The sequence below is a fragment of the Mustelus asterias genome, chromosome 6, assembly GCF_964213995.1.
Source record: "Mustelus asterias chromosome 6, sMusAst1.hap1.1, whole genome shotgun sequence".
NCBI lineage: Eukaryota > Metazoa > Chordata > Chondrichthyes > Carcharhiniformes > Triakidae > Mustelus > Mustelus asterias.
Genome location: NC_135806.1, coordinates 6,963,819 through 6,984,051, shown reverse-complemented (window position 1 = coordinate 6,984,051; position 20,233 = coordinate 6,963,819). Strand labels below are relative to the sequence as shown.

The following is a 20,233-nucleotide window of genomic DNA, read 5'->3' as shown; positions in this document are numbered from 1 at the left end:
TTAGACCACCTCATCCCATGAACCTTCAAATGTACTACCTCCCAATCCACTATGGATTAGTGTGCACAGTACTCTAGATGTGTTGTCGAAACTAGTTGTGACAACTTTATTCTTGTACTCCACCCTTGCCTTCCTAACTATTTAAACCACTAAACCAACATTTCAAGGTTTCACACACATTGTTTTCACTAAAGCATATAACCTCACACTTCATCTGCCAGTGTTACCCACTCACTTAACCTGTACGTCTTTGCAGCCCCTTTGTAATCTCAGCTCACATTCCCACTTAGATAAAATGAGAATAGTGAAGCTCAGTTTACTGATGGTATAATGTATCCAAGTTGTTTGTTATGTTGCCAACTTAAATATCCCATTCATCCGTTTCCTGTCCATTAACCAATCTTCTATCCATGCCAATATCACCTTTTTTCAATATAGCGCATCGACAGCTTTTCTCCCTTATTTAAATGTACAACCTCAACTGTCAAACTTCCTCTTTCATAATCACTTACTAAATGCCAGCACTTTCCAATGACTGAAATTAGGCTAACTGGTCTATAATTTGCTGCTTTCTTACGATGTGGGTCTGTCATTAGAGATCACTCAACTTGAGGTAGTGGTTATTGCCATACAATTCTTTCAAACAAACATTCTCTAATAATAATACTCAAGGCCAGTAGCTGAAAATCAAAGACTGGAGTTCCAGCTCACAACTATATCATTAATTCAGATTTACAAAAAGTCTGAAGTGAAATTAGCCCCCAAAGACAGTATCTTTATTTAAATACAAGTTGAGTACACCAATAAACATTCAAGAGTACACAAAAGCATTACCCTCCAATTACAACCAATGCAACCATGGATGTTAAACATGTACAATGATTGAGGTTGCAGTCTTCATACTCAAGTCTTCCACAAACAAACACAATTTGAAGTCAGAGAGAAGGCCTGTTTTTACGAGGTCTGACACTGAACCCCAGTTCTGGGGTGATCGTCCTCATCATCGTGATATGCCTCACCATTGTAGCGTTGCCTTGACTGCTGCGGATCAAAATCTACCAAATCTACTTGTTCCATGTCGTCAGTGATGTCAACCTCATGTCGTGCCGGGAGCAACTTTTCTAGAAGAGCTAGTTTTTCTGTTTGGATGGAGCCATTCGGAGGAAAATTCACCTAAAGGCAAGAAAAATACTTAATTAGCTTCAGTTAAGATGCATGTTCTACAAACACAGAAATGCTGACATTCATGCCAACTTATTGTCATATGGAAATTGATCACAGGGTCAATGACTACAACTTTACCTGTACATTTGTGTATAGTCAAACTTTTAAGCTCCCACAAGCAACATTTGCAGTAAGAGTTTAAAGTTACACCTTTTACATCACAATGTACTAAAGCATCTCAGCTACTTGCAGTACCTTCTGAAATAGTCAGATATTTTAGATAAAGGTGGCAGTTAATTTATGCAAATTAAGGTTCCCTCATCCAGCAATTAAACATTAGAATCTATTATGGTTGGAGGATCAAATTTGGCCAAGATCTCAGCAATCCCTCAAGCTTCAAAATGGTATCGAAACGGTACCTGGGAATCTCGACTATCCACTGTTCTGAGGCTTGGTGTAGCATTTAATATTGCAATAAGAATGTTGTATTGACTTCAAAAAATCAGAGACTGCGGCAGGCAATACGGCCCCACAATCTGGTCCAGGGGTCAAAACAATTCACCTTTTCAAATAGCTGTCAGATACCTAGTACTACCCTGAAGGAGGGAGTTTAGAATAACTTGGGACTAAAAAAGAACAATAGTAAATATGGAATAGAGAAGTCACTGTTTGCATAAAGACACACAATCACTTAAGGGAATTTAAACATGTTTTTACATATACCTTGACTAAAATCATTTCTAAGGTATGATGGGAAATAGTCAAGTGAAAAAAGCCACATTCTTTGGAACAATACAGCTACTGAGCGAAGGGAGAAAGCGACTCAGCAGTATGGACTCCAGACAATCCTGGAGACAGGCGAATGAACAGGTTGTGCATGCACCATAAGACTAAGAGTCAAAGTCCACAAAATCACATGCTGTCAGAGGGTAAATGTTATTGGCCAAGGTAAATAATCCGTGCTAATAATGGTTGGCTCATACCCAACTGGGGTGAAGCAGGAGATGGGCAAATGTCTTTTCACATTGCACAATTGTAATACGGAGAAATGCAATTTGTGATTTGGAATTGCCCCAAATCATCCTCCAGCATTTGTTGACCAGGCCTGGACAATAAAGAAACGTCTCAACCAGAGTACTGGCTCTGCAAGTCTGTGTGTTAGCTGAACTGTAAATTAAGTGAAAGCCAGTTTAATATTTAGCTTCAAACTAGCTCCTACACACCCACTTAAAAAATTTCAATAGGAGCTGTACCTTCATTCAAGAACAGGCGTCACATGCTTAAAAGGAAGCCGTACTCCTGCTCAAAGTAAATGGACATAAGACTCCAGTGTAACCTTGCTTACATATCAAGAGCAAGTGCTTTCAATTCTTCAGGAATTTAGCCAGGTATGTGGAATTGATTGAACAGTCCAGACAGATAGACGTGTGGGGTCAGTTCTACCTTGGGTTACAAATTCTGCATTTCATTTTGGGATGAATCAGTATCACGTGGTTAAAGTAATCTCTCCCCAGGTTACATGTTTTGCAACTCTTGCCCCAAAGGGGTACACAAGACTTGCCAAATTAGGCAAAAATATGGCTTTAACCCTAGACCTAACTGTATACTATCCAATCTGATTCTTAAAATGGAACAACAATAAGTTATGCGGGCCACAATTTTGTCTACTGTTCATCTAATTCAGTCCATTGAAACTAGCTGGGAAATTAAGTTCAATATTTATACTAACATACATTTGGCAATCAAATTTAAAATCCAAAGCAAAGTATGAGGAAGTTACTGACCATTATATTTTTTAAAAACTACATACCTTGAACTGGGTGATTAGACGACCTTTCTCATATGGCCTGCGATAAATAGGCATTCCCTCATTCAGCACACACTTGATATCTCCGTGTTTAACAATGTGGCCTGCAACAAACACAAGAAACAACATTTAACAAACATTTCGGAATCCCAGGTTAAAAATACCCTTTTTTGGGTAAATGTTTTTCTCAGAGCAACATTTCAGCTACTGCTAGCTAAATTCCTTCTACTCAGCTTCAAACAGCAAAGGCTGACCATGTTCTACTCCAGAATGATTTTACAAGGTGACACTGACAGTTTATGGGTAAATATGGATCAAAGCCACACAATCAGACATACAGCAGATTACCCAGTGAACCAGTCATCCTCACTGATACTTACCAGGATGTGATGTAATGATTATAGTTCGTTTATCCAAAGTTGTGATTGGGCGATGAAAGCCACACAGAGCCTCCACCAGCTCCAGTTCCATATGAACAACAAGATCCTCCCCCTGCCTAAAATAAAAAGCAAAGAATCATAAATGTCAGTTTATGTCACAGACATCAGCCATATAACCTTTGAAAAGACATTACCTATTGAAGACACTGTGCTCCTTTTGATCGAGCACAATGATGATATCCCCAGGTTCCAAGCCAGGTTCCTGGTCACCTTCACCATGGAATGTTAGTTTCTGGCCATCCTTCATTCCTTTGTCCCACAAGAAACAAAAAGATGTCAGACTGGAATCTCTACAAAAACGTACCCTCTCTTCCCCAACCACCTTTCAAAACCCATTCGTGTGAGAAAACTGGAAAGGACACAAAAGAGTTTCATAGGAACATATCATAAATGTCACAACTTTAGTGAAATGGGTATGCATAAATCGTACTCTGTAGCTTCAGCGGTGTTGAATGGGAATGGGTTCAAATTCTGCTTATCATTGGGAACTCTAATCTTTCATATTTTGCCTAGTTTAAGCTGGAGATCTTAAATAAAATTGCTCCAAGCATCAAAGTGGGTGCAAAACAAGTTCTTCCCAGAAATACAAAAAGTTACTTTCCCAACAGGCCTGTGTCACCGCTATGCTAAATTTCAAACCCCGCTCTAGGTCCAAACAACCCGTGTCAGCCAGGGATTCTCTGGGTGGGTGGAGAGAAAGATTCCCATCCATGGTTTTAAATCTACCATCACTTCATCATACCTTTATCAATGTGAACTTCCAGGATCTTCTTTTCCACAACAATTTTTCTTCCACTACAGTTTTTACATCTATCCTTGGGACTGATGCGTTCTCCTTGGCCATGACACTCTTGGCACACAGACTGAATTTGCTGAACCATGCCTGGTCCAATTTGGTGGATGCGTACTTGCATACCCGATCCACGACAGACAGGGCAGCACTCTACCGACCCTTTCTTACCACCACGACCTATAAAAAAGGGTGAGAAAAATCAGAGGGGGGAGCGGGAAATGGTTACAGCAGACAAATCAAAATATCACTTGCACACAGCAGACATTTCACTGTTTGAAGATAGTGCAAGAGTTAAAAATAATCTAATGTAACACCTGTCATGTTACTCCTGATGAGTTTGATGCCACATTCTGGTATGCAGAGCCAGCTGCTATGATTTAGCAGTGTAAAATTGCGATTATGTGGATTAAAGTTACTTATGAACAACAACAGCAAGGTGTTCATCACAGTGCACAAGTAGTTGTTTAGAAATGTTGAGGAGAGTGATAATATGATTGGTCCAGGGACAAGCAATTGTGAGTGTGCGGGGAAAAAAAGCGGAGTTTGTGACATTATAAAGACAAAATCAAATTCTAATCATGGTTCAGAATAAAGATCTGGGTTTATTTTGGCAGGAGTGGCAGAGAAAGGCAGCAAACCACGTCAAAGTTGTTAGTGGTGGCAGGCAATTCCGAGTAGGAGCATTAGGCTCAACTTTGCAACAAGCTGCAGGTGGGTGTTGCTGTGGAAAATACCTTAGAGAGTTACTGGAGACAAGTATGAAGTCAACAGGAAATGACAATTACAAAACACATCACAAAATACATGGAAGTATAACACTTGAGAAACTGTACATAACTTCCTACCACATTGCCAAAATGTCAAGATGAGGTAAATATTTTACAGGGAAGATGTCAGCCTGTGTTACTTAATGAATGGGAGGGTTAAATATGTCAATAATGCCACATAATGAATTGTTGAAGACAAGTGAGTAAAGTTGCATGTTAACTGTTAATATTTCAGCATAAATCATAATGTCACATGGAAAAGAGCATCTTGATCATGTATTGCTTTATAATTTTTCTGCACTCAAAAAGTTATCTAAAGTGGGATACTGGTGTATGCAAATAGGTAGTATATGGAAGAGAAAGAGAAGAATCAGTGGTTATGGGAAAGGGAGTCCTACATTGAGGCAGTGGGAGATGTGCTGGTACCCATCAAATACTATATGGGGAACACTCAACCCCCCACAGGTGACCAGGGTAATTTCCTGTTGTTTGAGAGTATGGGGAGACAAAGGGTAGTGGAGATTGTAGTAGTAAGGTAGGAGCCAGATGAAATTAGTATTTTTGGGATGTGATAGTACCAGATAGAAAATTATAGAAACAATGAAATAATCAATTTATCGCAAAAGCAAAATACTAGACACATGAAAAACAAAAAAACAGAACATGCTAAAGCTACTCAGCAGGTTAATGACCCTGCATCAGAACTGGATAAAATTAGAGATGTAATAGATTTTAAGCAAATATAGGGGCATGGAAAGGGGAAAAGAATGGGGGCAAGAACAAAAAAAAAGAGTAGGTCTGTGATAGGGTAGAAGGCAGGAGCAAGATGACATAGCAAATGAGATTATGGTGCAAGGCAAAAGCAGGTCATATTGGGACAAGAAATAAAAAGGTAATTCTAAAGGAGATGAAAATGGGAAATAGCAGAATCACGAACAGCACCTATCTGGAGGGGGGTAAAAAAACAAGGCAGAGGTACTGGTTGAGTGTTTTTAGCCCTGGAGGATGGAAGGGAGGAGGTAAAACAGCAGATGCTGCATCTTGAGTGTTTACACTGGGAGGGGTGACTGTGGAACGGACTTGGGCATTGGGAAGGAAACTATCTTCAGATTGCTGAAAGGGGAAGGTCAGATGAATGTGATGGAGTGGTATCATGCTGGAGGATGATCCATTGAATATGGAAGCTGGTGAAATGGAAGGCAAGGATAAGGCAAACTAGCACGACTCTGGAAGGGAGGGAAAGAGTTGAGAGCAAAAGTGTGGGTAACAATGATTGCACGATGTGAAGGCTAAGAAACTGGGAGAATGGATGGATTTGTTAAAGACAGTGAGGTGGGAGCTCAGTGGGCTTTTATAGTGTAAGCTACCCTTGGTATCCCCCAGCTATGCAAGGGCATAGCATAGATTTGTCTTTCAACCTTAATAGTTTGCCTCGAGTCCTTATTTCTAACCAGGCCTACAATCTAAATTCCACTGTTCCCTGACTCTGCTTTAACAGAGTGCAGACAGTCAGTTGCACAGATCTTTGAAATTCCTTGGATCCTTGAAGGGTATGGTTGTTTGCGTGTTTGGGGGGTGAGGTGGCAGGTGGGCAGTGTGTGGAGAAGAGAGTGAAAGTGAAAAGGATCTCTATTTGCTGCAATACATTTCCAAAATCATAACCATCATTTCAAAAAAGTCGCTTACCTTCACATTTCTCACATATTACATTTTTCTGCAGTGCTAATTTCCTAGTGGCACCATTGTACATGTCCTCCAATGACACAGAAAGCTGATGGACCACATTTTTCCCTGCAGACAGTTAAAAAGAAAAATCACTTAATTACATTAATTGCCAAGGCTGTGTTCACGTGATATAATTTCTAATGAAAATGCTAGGAAATATTTAGCAAGTCCCATTAATTGCACAAATTACCATGAGTTTACCACATGATCTTTCTCCAGCTTATCAGCCAGATATTTACTGAAGAAAGTACAGGTTTTCCCCTATTAGCTAAGTGGAAGTCAGATTTTTCAAAGTGCTTACTGTCAAACCAGACAGAAGCCCAAGGCCAATGGACTTTCCCTCAATTGCAGGGTAGAGGAAAAAAAGTTCATTATTGTTGCTTTAAAGTTAGTTCAGATTTTGCTGTTTGTTTAATATTGTATTTTCAATTGAATAGATTGCAAGTATTGACAAAAATCCAAATTCTCACAAAGTGAAACGACAAATGTATTTGATGCTGTTTAAGGCACTCAAAATTGATTTTATTCTCCCCAACCGCTAAAATAGTTCATATAAAAATTCCAGTGCCAAACACTAACATTAGATATTGTCCCCTATCTGCACTGCCAATTGAAACTAGTCTTCACATTAAAAAGTGGAGAGTCGAGACCAAATCTTAAATAATTGTTGTATTTCTTTACCTGTGCAAAGGTCCAGTACTTAAGTGGAATGAAACATTCTGCTTTTAATATATAGCAAATAGTGATACCATCTTAAATATTTATGAGATACGTGTATCTTGAATTTGTCTTGTATTCAGTGCTTTCAACTTATGTTCAGCACAATTGGCCAAGCTCTTCACACCATTGTTTTCCACCCCAATATTTTAAGAATCATAAGCACATGAGAACTAGGAGCAGGAGTAGACAATTCAGCCCCTCGAGTCTGCTCCTCCATTCAATACGATCATGGCTGATCTTGTCTTGGCCTCAACTCCACCTTCTTGCCTATGGTCCATAACCCTTCACTAATTAAAAATCTGTCCATGTATTAGATGTTCCAGAATCCGCCACACTCTGGGATAGTGAATTCCACAGTCACCACCCACTTTGAGGTGAGCAGGGCGGCGTGATGGCACAGTGGTTAGCACTGCTGCCTCACAGCGCCAGGGACCCGGGTTCAATTCCTGGCTTGGGTCACTGTCAGTGTGGAGTTTGCACGTTCTCCCCGTGCCTATGTGGGTTTCCTCCGGGTGCTCCAGTTTCCTCCCACAGTCCAAAAGACATGCTGGTTAGGTGGATTAGCCGTGCTATATTCTCCCTCAGTGTACCTGAACAGGCACCAGAGTGTGGCGACTAGGGGATTTTCACAGTAACATAATTACAGTGTTAATGTTAGCCTACTTGTGACACTAATAAATAAAACTTTAACTGAGAGAAATAGTTTTTCCTTCTCTGTTTTATATCTGCTGCCCATTATCCTAAAACTATGACCATTGCCCCATAAAAGGAATAATCCACTCTACATCTACTTTGTCAATACATTTGATCATCTTCTATACCTCAGTTAAATCTCCTTTCATTCTTCTAAACTCTCGACAGTATAGGCCTAAACTGCTCAATCTCTCATCATAAGATAAATCCCTCATCTCTGGAATCAATCTAGTGAACTTCCTCTGAACTGCTTCTAACGCCACTACATGCTTCCTTAAAAATGGGGACCAAAACTGTAGATAGTACTCCAGGTGTGGTCTCACCAATGCCTTGCATAGTTGTAGCAATACTTCCATACTTTTGTACTCTATACCTTTGCTATAAGAGCCAAAATTCTATTTCCTTTCCTTCTTACCTGCAGTAAGAAGTTTTCTGCAACTTATGCACAAGAACACCCAGATTCCTCTGCACTATGGCACCCCGAATTCTCTCTGCTTTAGATAAACAAGTTGCCTTTCCATTTTTCCAACCAAAATAGATAACCTCACACTTATCCACATTAAACTCCATTTGCCACATGTTGGCCCTCTCACCTAACCTATCTACATCCATTTCTAAATTTATTTCCTCATTGTAACTTACTGTCCCACTTATTTTAGAATTATCTACAAATTTGGCTATAATACCCTTTTTCTCTGTATCCAAGTCATTAATATAGATTGTAAATAGTTGGGGCCCAAGGATCAAACCCTGTGGTACCATTAGTTATATCTTGCCAAACAAAAAAGGACCCATTTATCTCAACTCTCTGCCTTCTGTCAGTTAGCCAGTCTTCTATCCAAGCTAATAAATTACGCCTAACCCCATGTGATCTTACCTTGTGTATTAACCTGTACAGCACCTTATCAAATGCCTTCCTGAAGTCCAGATATACTACGCCCACAGAATCCTCATTATCCATTTGGCTTCTTACATCTTCAAAGAACTCTAGCAAATTAGTCAAACATGATTTACCCATTCGTAAAGCCATGCCGACTGATGGATTGCTTTTTGACTTTCCAAGTGTCCTGTTATTACTTCCTTAATAATAATTTCCCCAACAACAGACATTAAACCAACTGGTCTATAGTTTCTTACTTTTGGCCTCCCTCCCTTTTTGAATAAGGGTGGTACATTAGCATTTTGCCAATCCACAGGCATATTTCCCGTATCCAGGGAACTTTGGAATATTATAACCTATGAATCCACTACCTCCATTGCCACTTCCTTTAATACCCTAGGCTGTAGGCCATCAGGCCCTGGAGACTTGTCTTCCTTCAATCCCAATAGTTTACCATTTCCCTACTGATAATGATTATTCTAAGTTCCTCCATTTCCTCTGCATTATGTGTTACTATTGGGATGGTACTAGTGTCCTCCACTGTGAAAACTGAGGCAAAACATTGATTTAGCATCTCCATCATTTCTGTGTTGCTCACATTTGACTCAGGTCCCTCCAAGGGACCTTAAGTTACTCTTGTTCCTTTTACATATTTATGGAAGCTTTTATTTATTTTTATATCTTGTGCTAGTTTTCTTTCATAATTTACCTTTGCTCTTTTTATTAACTCTTTATTGACCTTTAAAAGTTTCCCAATCTTCCAGCCCGTCACTGCCCTTTGCAATATGGTACGCCTTAGTATTTGTCTTTATTATGTCTTCAGCATCCTTGCTTAGCCACAGATGTTTTTCCCTCGCTTATAATCCTTCTTCCTCTCTTGAATACATTTTAGTTGGGAGGAAGTGAATATCTCCAACAAATTAGCTGCCAATGTCCTACCATTTAGCCTTCCTGCCCAGTCCACTAGGCATGCTTACGTAATTACCTTTGTTTAAACTCCAGGATACGAGTGTGGGACTCCAATTTCTCACCCTCAAACTGAATTTTGAATTCTATTATGCAATGATTACTCCCTAGAGGATCATTAACTAGGAGGTTAGTAATTAATCCCTGCTCATTACACAATAGCAAATCCAGAATAACTTGCTCTCTGGTTGATTCCACAATATTGCTCCAAGAACCTCTCTCTAATACATTCAATGAACTATCCCTCAATGTTACCCTTGTTATTTGATTAATCCAGTCTATGTGCATATTAAAATCACTCACGATTATTGCCATACCTTTCTTACAATCCCCCACTATTTCCCGATTTATACTACGCCCCACTGTGGAACTATTGTTTGGGGACCTATGGATTACTCTTACCAGGGACTTCTTTCTTTTGCTATTTCTTATTTCTACCCAGACTGATCTCACAACTTGATCTCCAGTGTCTGTATCATTCCTCACTACACCACTCATCCCTTCCTTCGCTAACAAAGCTACAGCACCTCCTTTTCCTTTCTATCTTTCCAAAATACTGAATATTCTTGGATATTCAATTCCTAGCTCTGGTTTCCTTGTAACCATGTCTCAGTAATTGCCACCAAATCATAATCCTTTGTCTCTATTTGTACTGTTAACTTATTAATTTTGTTCCAAATGCTTTGTGCATTCAGACACAAGGTCTTTAAGTTTGTTCTATTACTAAAGTTCCCTATTCTTGTCGCAATTCCTTGTTGCAAAATGACGTTCACACATTGTCCTTTATTATGTTCTGGTAACAATCCACTTCATCATTAACCTGCACTCTTACCTTCTCCTTTAAATTTTGATTTTCTAATTTTCCATGCAACAGATCCGTCCCCCCACCCACCCCCTCTACTTAATTTAAAGCCTATCTGCAGCCCCAGTTATGTGATTCGCCAGGACTCCGGCTCCATGATTCAGATAAAGAGCGTCCCATTGGAACAGCTCCCTCCTTCTCCAATAATTGTGCCAATGTCCCATGAATTCAAAACCATTCCTCACACACCAACTTTTGAGACACACGTTTACCTTTTTAATCTTATTGACTCTGTACCAATTAGCACATGGCTCAAATAGTAATTCTGATACTACCATCTTTTTGGTTCTGCTTTTAAATTTAGCCCTGAGCTGCTCATATTCCCTCAGCAGAACTCTGTCTATGCCCCTAACTATACTATCCCTAATTAAGATTACATTTTTCTTTTCTTCAAGGTGGTTATTCTAAGGGATGTGACTGCCTCCTGAAACACAGCATGTAGGTACCTCTCCCCCTCCCTATGTGTTGCAGTGTCTGGAACTCTTGAAATCATAGAAATCCTACAGTACAGAAAGAGGCCATTCGGCCCATCGAGTCTGCACCGACCACAATCCCACCCAGGCCCTACCCCCATATCCCCCCATATTTTACCCGCTAATCCCTCTAATCTACACATCCCAGGACACTAAGGGGCAATTTTAGCATAGCCAATCAACCTAACCCACACATCTTTGGACTGTGGGAGGAAACCGGAGCACCCGGAGGAAACCCACGCAGACACGAGGAGAATGTGCAAACTCCACACAGACAGTGACCCAAGCCGGGAATCGAACCCAGGTCCCTGGAGCTGTGAAGCAGCAGTGCTAGCCACTGTGCTACCGTGCCGCCTCAAACAACCACCACTTATTACAGCTGTGTTCACAGGGACCAAAATGGGGTCCACCAGCTCCCACACCATGCAGGTACAACACATCGCCTGGCCCGCTATTCCTATTGTATTGAATTCGTTTCTAATTTGTTTTTTTTTAAATTTTCATCTGGTTTTTAGTTTCTTGATCTGTAAACTATTTCTCCTTATTACCGTTAATCTGAAAGCAACTTAGAATAGGCCATTCAAATTAGTAATTACTTACCAACCAATGAAATTATAATTTTCCTGTGATATCACCTGCAGCCTCAGCACACTGTGTCCCTCGCAGGTTCAATTGTCTCCGCTCTCAAGAAAGGTAACTGAAAATCCTAAGTCTGGCTTCTTCAGTGTGTCCCTCGCAGGCTCGGCTGTCTAGGCTCCCGAGAAGGTAAGTGAAGGCCCTAAGCCTGGCTCTCTCTTTATCATCACCTTAGTACAGCAAGTACCTCGCAGTTCCGGCTGTCTCCACTCCCGTGAAGGTAAAGTTGCAACTGAAGGAATCAGTTGCAAAGATACCAATTATAGCCCATTAAGCAGAACCAAATATTTAAGGCTCTGCCAATCTCAGTAAAATTGGGTCTTCAAGCAGTTTCAACTGGCTATTCAGACCTTGTCAGCATGGTTACCAGAGTGAGCACTCAAATCTAATATCAACCAAGAGAAGCTGCTGTCAAGTGAGACTTACTATTTTTGAAAAATAAATAGGTTGGTTACTTCCCATTATGTTTTACCCATTATATCACTAGTGGTGGGGGCTGGAGGTGTGGAAATTGGAATGTTCATTTTACTCCCGATTGCTGACAGCTTTTTAAAAAAATTAATGTCAAATAATGAACACATGCACGAAAAACCAGAAGAGGACATTCTTTACCTCGCCGATCTCTGTGCATTCTGCCTCCTCCACCAAAGAACATATCGAAGATATCCATAGGCGAACCAAATCCTCCCCCAACACCACCACCTTCTTTAATAGCTTGCTCACCACCTCGGTCATAGAGTTCTCGTTTCTTGGGATCTGACAGTACTTCATAAGCTTGAGAAATCTGTTTGAACTGTGGCACAGAGGAAACAAGTTATCCTACAAGGCCAAATTAGTGTAACTAAAGATAGCTTAAACTAAACTGCCTGAATTAATAACACCTAAATATTAGGTAACAAACATCTAGTTTTCAAATGTGTACACACAGATTACGAATCCACACTGGTGGCAGGTGCTGGAGCTAGACATCTGGTTAGAAATGTCTCTTCATCTTCAAAAGAATTTTTCAATTTATACAGAGCAATTTCTCTTTGTAGGTCAACTATCACAAATGAATTGTTTTCCACACAAAAGCAGGATAGTTTCACCTGCCAACTCCATTCCCTTATTTTCAACAACATGCAGCAGCAAGAAACATTCCAATTTAAACAAAACCCCAAAATAATCAGCACTAACCCGAAACAAAACAAGGTATCATTTAATCCAGTGGGACACTGAGATTCAGTCCCACAGAGGATAGTCATCTTCTCACTATAGTTGATTCAAACACACCGCCTCTATTATTCTTTAAAAACAATGCAACTTCACAATTAGAATAAAAACACATTAAAATCAATGGTTGCAAATTTTAATACTGAAATTTCTCAAATAGCCATTTGTCTATATGTTGTTGCCTGCATTCATACTCTGCAGATTAATATCTATTTAATGCACCAGTAGGTACATTCTTAAAACAGACTGGCAAGAGGGGGTAGTGATCTCAGCGAATACTGCTCTCAAGTCATTGTTGCTACGGATTCTATTTACAAGGTCACAATGCAAATCAGGTTTCATCATGTGACCAGTCACAGAAACGTACCAATAATGCTTGGTAGCTATTAACAATTGTGTTTTAAGTTGAAACAATTTTGGATACACACAACTACCTTTTCACCTTCATTTGGATTCTTGTCAGGATGATATTTCAGAGCTAGTTTTCTATAGGCCTTTTTGAGTTCCTCAGCACTTGCACTGGGCTTAACCCCCAAAACATCGTAGAATACAGTTTCCTTCACCATCTTTCACTGTAGGAGTCTGATAAAAAGTAAATTTAGAAGATAATAAATGTCATAATCTGATGGTGGAAAAAGTAGCAATTATCATCACAATTAGTAACCATCCTGAATCACTACAGACAAGATGAGGAAAGCAGTTACATCAACCTTATTGTGGTGTTTGGTGATCAAGCTTTCCCATAACGCCATAGCAACTCTAAACAGAGCAATGAAATTTAAAACATCCTCCAATGGAAACCGAAATCACCAGCAAACCACATATCCCACAATTTGTATTTATATAGCACCTTTAGTTTAATAAAATATCCCCAGGGTGCTTCACAGGAGCTTTATAAAGCAAAAGATTGAGCTAACATTTGGTCAAGGAGAGTGGAATTAAGCAGCATCTTGGATAAAAAGAGGCAAGAACAGAAGCAGGGAGGGTTAGGGAAGGAATTCCAGAGCTTAGGGCCTTGGCAGCTGAAGACACAGCCACCAATGGTAGCACAATTAAAACTAACAGAGTTCTCAAGAGGTCGTGAGGAAATTACAGATAGGGAGGTGCAAGCCATGGAGTGTTTATAAACAAGGATGAGAATTTTAAAATCAAGCTGTTGCTTAGCTGAGAACCAGTGTAGGTCAGTAAGCATGGGGTGAACAGGACTTGGTGCAAATTAGGACACGGGCAGGATAGTTTTGGATGACCTCAAGTCTATGGAAGGTAAAATGGGGGAAGCCAGCAAGGCAAGTGCTGGAATAGTCAAATCTAGATGTAACAAAGGCATGGATGTGGGGTTCAGAGGCAGATGAGTCAAAGGCAAAGTTTGGCGATGCCCCAAGTTTGAAGTAGATGGTCTTGCTGATGGCCACAGATATGTGGTTAGAAGCTCACCTTGGGGTGACATATGACACGAATCTTGTAAACAGTGTAGTTCAGCCTCACAGTTACCCCCAGCAAGAAGGATGGAGCCAGTAAGTGGATTTTGTGATGGAGACCAAAGACAATGGCTTCGGTCTTTCCAATATTTTCAGCTGAGGGAAACCTCTGCACAGCCAATACTTACAGATGTTGGACAAACAGCCTGACAGAGTAGAGAGGTCAGAGAGAGTGGCGAGATAGAGTTGTATTGGGTCAGTATACATGTTAAAACCAAGTGTTTTAGGAGGAAGGCAATTTATTGCAGATGCTGGAATCTGAAACAAAAACAGAAAATTCTGGAAAACCTTAACATCTGTGGAGAGAGAACAGAATTAACGTTTTGCATCGAGATGACCCATTGTCAGTGACAAAGGGTCATCCAGACTCAAGATGTTAGCTCTGTTCTCTCTCCACAGATGCTGTCAAAACTGCTGAGTATTTCAGGATGATGTTACTGAAGGCAGAATGGACATGAGGAATGGGAGGGGGTAAAGGACAGATTTTGAGGACAACAGAAACAACAATGCAGGAACAGCTAGTGATGACATTGCACATGACACGGACTACAATTAGACAGATAAGGATTGAATCAGGTGAGTTCAATTTCACTCTGCTGAATAATGGAAACGCACAGGAAGAAGCTGTGATCAACTATGTCAAAGACTTCAGCTGAGGCACAAAAAACGAGAAGGAATAGTTTACCTGTCATTTGTGACTTTTATACAAGCCATTTTGGTACTGTGACAGGGATGGAAAGCATGATCGGAGGGATTCAAACATGAAATACCAAGAAAGACGGAAGAGATTTGGAAGGGGACAACACAGCAGGAAGAGATTGCAAATGGGCAACAAATGCTCATTTAGGGGTGATATGATGGTTAGCACTGCTGCCTCAGCACCAGGGGCCAGGGTTCGATTGCTAACCTTGGGTGACTGTGTGGAGTTTGCATGGTCTGGGTGTGTCTACATGGGTTTCCTCCGGGTGCTCTGGTTTCCCCCCCCACAGTCCAAAGATGTGCAGGTTAGGTGCATTGGTCACAGTAAATTGCCCATTAGTGCCCAAAGACTGGGGAGATGGGGAGGAGTAGTGGGGTAAATGCACAGGGTTAAGGCCTGGGTAAGATATTCTGTCCGAGGGTCAGTGCAGACTCAATGGGCCAAATGGTCTCCTCCTGCAGTCGGGATGCTATCCTGTAAAGGGGGGGGTTTCAGCTTCGAGGATGGGCTCAGTGGTGATTCTCTCACCCCACTCAACAGGGGGCACGAAGTTGGATCCCCACCAGGCACTGCTGCCTCAGCACCCAGGACCAGAGTTTGACTGCTAACCTTGGGTGACTGTGTGGCGTTTGCACAGTCTGTGTGCGTTTCCTCTGGGTGCTCCAGTTTCCTCCCATAGTCCAAAGATGATTTTTGATTTGATTTATTGTCACATGTATTAACATAATGAAAAGTATTGTTTCTTGCACGCTATACAGACAAAGCATACCATTCATAGAGAAGGAGAGAGTGCAGAATGTGTTACAGTCATAGCTAGGGTGTAGAGAAAGATCAACTTAATGCAAGGTAAGTCCATTCAAAAGTCTGACAGCAGCAGGGAAGAAGCTGTTCTTGAGTCGGTTTGGTTATGAGATAAGGTTAGGTGCATTGGTCATGGTAAATTGCCCATTAGTGTCCGGGGGGGGGGGGGGCGGGGGGAGGGAGGAGAGAAGAGTAGTGGGGTAAATGCATGGGGTTACGGGGATAGAGCCTGGGTAAGACGCTCTGTCTGAGAGTCAGTGCAGACTTGATGGGCCGAATGGTCTCTTCCTGCACTGTAGAGATACTATTAAGAGGCAGGTGGTGGGGTAGGTTCAGCTTTTGAGAATGGGCTCAGTGGCGATTCCCCCCAACAGACACAGGGGGGGGGCGTGAGTACTCAGTCACGTGATGGGCTGCCGGAAGTGACGCGCCGGCCGGATGGGGAGCGAGGAGAACGGGGTCCTCGTGTCTCAATCACACCGGGGGGGGCGGGGAGAGAGAGAGAGAGAGATAGACAGACAGAGCGCGGTATCTCCAATATATGGCGGCTTTCCCCGGGATACAGTCCGTGTAACAGCCCAACAGAGACAGGAGTGGAGCTCAGCGAGCGGGTCTCAATCTATTCAACTTTAGATCGGAGCCGAAACCGGCAGAGGGGAAAAAAACCGCAACGCGGCTATTGTCCCCCCAGCGGATAAAAATAACAAACAATTCCCATCAAAATCTATAGTTAGTTTTTTAACAAATACCTTTGTGAAAGACCCCCCCCCCCCCCCAGGCGCGGGTGCCGGAATTGCCTCGACGGAAATATGATTTGAAATAAATTATAAAAAGAGTTTTTCCAGCTCCCTCCCCTGATCATTCGGTGAAAGAAATCCCCCGCTGACGGAGATGAGGAGCAATGTTCCGCGGGCAGAGTCCTGTCAGCGGGGCTGCCGCTTACCTCGGAGCCGCTCGCAGCCACAGGGATCTGGAGGCGCCGGCTCGCTTCTAGAAAATTCTGCGCTGCGCCGGCTCATCCGGGTCCCCGCCGCGCAGCCGCGTGCCGACGTCACCGGCCCGGAAGTGCTGAGTACCTGATCCTGTGACCGGGCATGCGCGGGGCCAGCTGGCGCTCAGTGGCAATTTCGCCACCCTCCTCCACATCATTGCAGCACCCATCCATCCAGAACCTTCTGGAAACTTGCACAATACACGTCTCCCAGCACCGAAGCAGGAGGTGGTTTGCTTTCGTCCTCCTCCCCCGTTGGCAACCCTCCAGGTTGATCTGGAGTCTCCAGCAATTGAAGATCAACATAGAAAAATATATATGCCCTGTTTGTAAACACAATTCTTCACTCACCTGATGAAGGAGCAGTGCCAAATAAACCTGTTGGATTTTAACCTGGTGTTGTGAGACTTCTTACTGTGCCCACCCCAGTCCAACACCGGCATTTCCACATCATAGAATTAAGAGTTGGTCATTCGGTCCTTTGAATCAAACTCCAGGATACTGATTTGATTTGATTTATTATTGTCACATGTATTAGTACACAGTGAAAAATATTATTTCCTGCCTGCTATATAGACAAAGCATACCGTACAGAGAAGATGCTGTGGGAGCAGCACGGTTAGCATTGCTGCCTCAACAACAAGAACCTGGGTTCAATTCCCAGCTTGCGTCAATGTGTGGAATTTGTATGTTGTCTGCGTGGGTTTCCTCTGGGTGCTCGGTTTCCTCCCACAGTCCGAAAGATGTGTTGGTTAGGTGTATTGGCTGTGCTAAACTCTCCCTCAGTGTACCCGAACGGGCGTCGGAGTGTGTTGACTAGAGGATTTTCACAGTAACTTCATTGCAGTGTTAAAGTAAGCCTACTTGTGACTAATAAATTAAAAAATAAGGAAAGACAAGGGTGCAGAATGTAGTACAGTCACAGCTAGGGTGGAGAGAAAGTCAACTTACTCATTGTTAGATAATTTAAAGAGTTAGAATAGAGTTTTAGAAGCATAGACAAAAGTAAAAGAATTAGAGGGTATGCTGAGCACAGCTTGCAAGAAGTCACCATGCTCCCGTGCCATCTTGAAATCATTCTGCTGTGTGCAATCCTGGAGAAACAGAGACGTTATAAAATAGTTTTTTCTGTCATTTTCTTTAAACAGTTTGCCATTTATAAACATATTGGGAATGGAGGAGAGAGAAAAGTTGTTTGGCTAACAGTCAAGCATCATTCAGGATGGCGCTGCTGTCTCACCGTGCCAGGGACTCGGGTTCAATTCCGGCCTTGGGTCACTGCACGTTCTCCCTGTGTCCACGTGGGTGCTCCAGTTTCCTCCATAGTCCAAAGACCTGCTAGTTAGGTGCATTGGCCATGCTAAATTGCCCCTTACTGTCCCAAAATTTATAGGTTAGATGCATTAGCCATGGTAAAAAGTGTGGGGTTACAGGAATTGGGCGGAGACAGGGCCTGGGTAAGATACTTTGTCAGAGAATAGGTTCAGGCTTTATGGGCCGAATGGTCTCTTCTGCACTGCAGGGATTCTACAATTCAATGAACAGGATAAATTAGTTTTCTTTCAATTGGCATAAGTGTTGGTCAACAAACGGCAAAAGAATAGGGGCAGATCATATGATGTAACCTCCAGGTATATAGTTAATCACAACACACACTGAGCTGTTAAGTTCAGGGCCGCCTCCCTGCCTCAGTAACATTCTATGTGTTTCTGAGTCAGTAAGATTGGCAGGCTCGAGTCCCACACAACTCACCACCCCCAACTCTAGATTTGAGCACAGAAATCCAGACTGATCCTCTGCCTAATGCAGCACTGAGGAAAAATGTTAAACTGATAGCCAACCCATGCTATTGAGTAGACGCAAAAGATCCTGTTTCACTATCTTGAAGAATAGAGGAAATCGCCCTGGTGTCCTCGTCAATATGTATCCTTCAATGAAAATCACTTGAATTAACTAGCCATCTAGTTTCTAGTGTGATCGAGAAAGATCACATTTTCTGTTTGGGAAGGTCCATTGTGTACAAATTGGCTGCCACCTTTCATTCAGATCTGTGCTTTGGATCATCCTGAGGTTGTGCAAGAGCCATATAGATGTAAGATATTTCTTTTCCAATGAGATTTTTTTGTCTCTTTCCCCGTGCGGGTGGCACGGTAGCACAGTGGTCAGCACTGCTGCTTCACAGCAACAGGGACCCGGGTTCGATTCCCGGCTTGGGTCACAGTCTGTGTGGAGTTTGCACGTTCTCCCTGTGTCTGCGCGGGTTTCCTCCCACATTCTGAAGGACGTGCTAGTTAGGTGCATTGACCCGAACTGTGACAACTAGGGGAATTTCATAGTAACTTCATTGCAGTATTAATGTAAGCCTTACTTGTGACTAATAAATAAACTTTACTTATGTTTGATGACCTGTCTCCTAAATCTCTTACACAGCCATGTAGCCCAGTCCATCACACAAACCAGCCGCCCATCCATTGACTCTGTCTACACTTCCCGCAGCCAGCATAATCAAGGACCCCACACATCCCGGGCATTCTCTCTTCCACCTTCTTTTGTCGGGAAAAACATACAAAAGTCTGAGATCACATACCAAGCGACTCAAGAACAGCTTCTTCCCTGCTGCCATCAGACTTTCAAATGGACCTACCTTATATTAAGTTGATCTTTCTCTTCGCCCTAGCTATGACTGTAACACTATGTTCTGCACCCTTTCCTTCTCCCCTATGTACTCTATGAACGGTATGCTTTGTCTGTAGTGCGCAAGAAACAATACTTTTCACCAATACATGTGACAATAAATCAAATCAAAATGCTTCTTGCCTTAAGAAGTTGAGTGCTTCAAGTTCTGATTATAGGTTGCCAGCTGGAAATGTTAGATGTTTCTATGGCCACAGATGTTGGTTGAACTGTTAAGGGTTTCCAGCATTTTCTATCTTTATTACTGATTAAAGCTGTCCCAGCCAGTATCAATAAGCACTAGATAAACAAAACACGTGAAACAAAGACAGAAAATGCTGAAACCACTTAGTAAATGTTGTACAACATCCATGGAGAGTTGCAGGGCTAATATTTTGAGTACAGTGCCTTTCCACAGAACAAACATTTTCATCTTTCTAACGAAAGGTAAT

The 20,233-nt window shown here is 42.0% G+C and overlaps 1 protein-coding gene across 1 annotated transcript; it reads right to left on the bottom strand.

The window, feature by feature from the left end:
* Positions 1 to 749: 749 nt before the first annotated feature.
* On the bottom strand, positions 750 to 17,194 carry LOC144494741 (dnaJ homolog subfamily A member 1-like). Its single transcript, XM_078214025.1, has 9 exons — positions 17,061 to 17,194; positions 13,573 to 13,720; positions 12,539 to 12,719; positions 6,658 to 6,762; positions 4,154 to 4,381; positions 3,546 to 3,660; positions 3,352 to 3,467; positions 2,975 to 3,075; positions 750 to 1,173 (listed from the first exon to the last, which is right to left on the bottom strand). The coding sequence occupies exons 2-9, from the start codon at positions 13,702 to 13,704 to the stop codon at positions 955 to 957; spliced, it is 1,197 nt and encodes a 398-aa protein (XP_078070151.1). The 5' UTR covers positions 13,705 to 13,720; positions 17,061 to 17,194; the 3' UTR covers positions 750 to 954.
* Between the last annotated feature and the right edge of the window lie 3,039 nt (positions 17,195 to 20,233).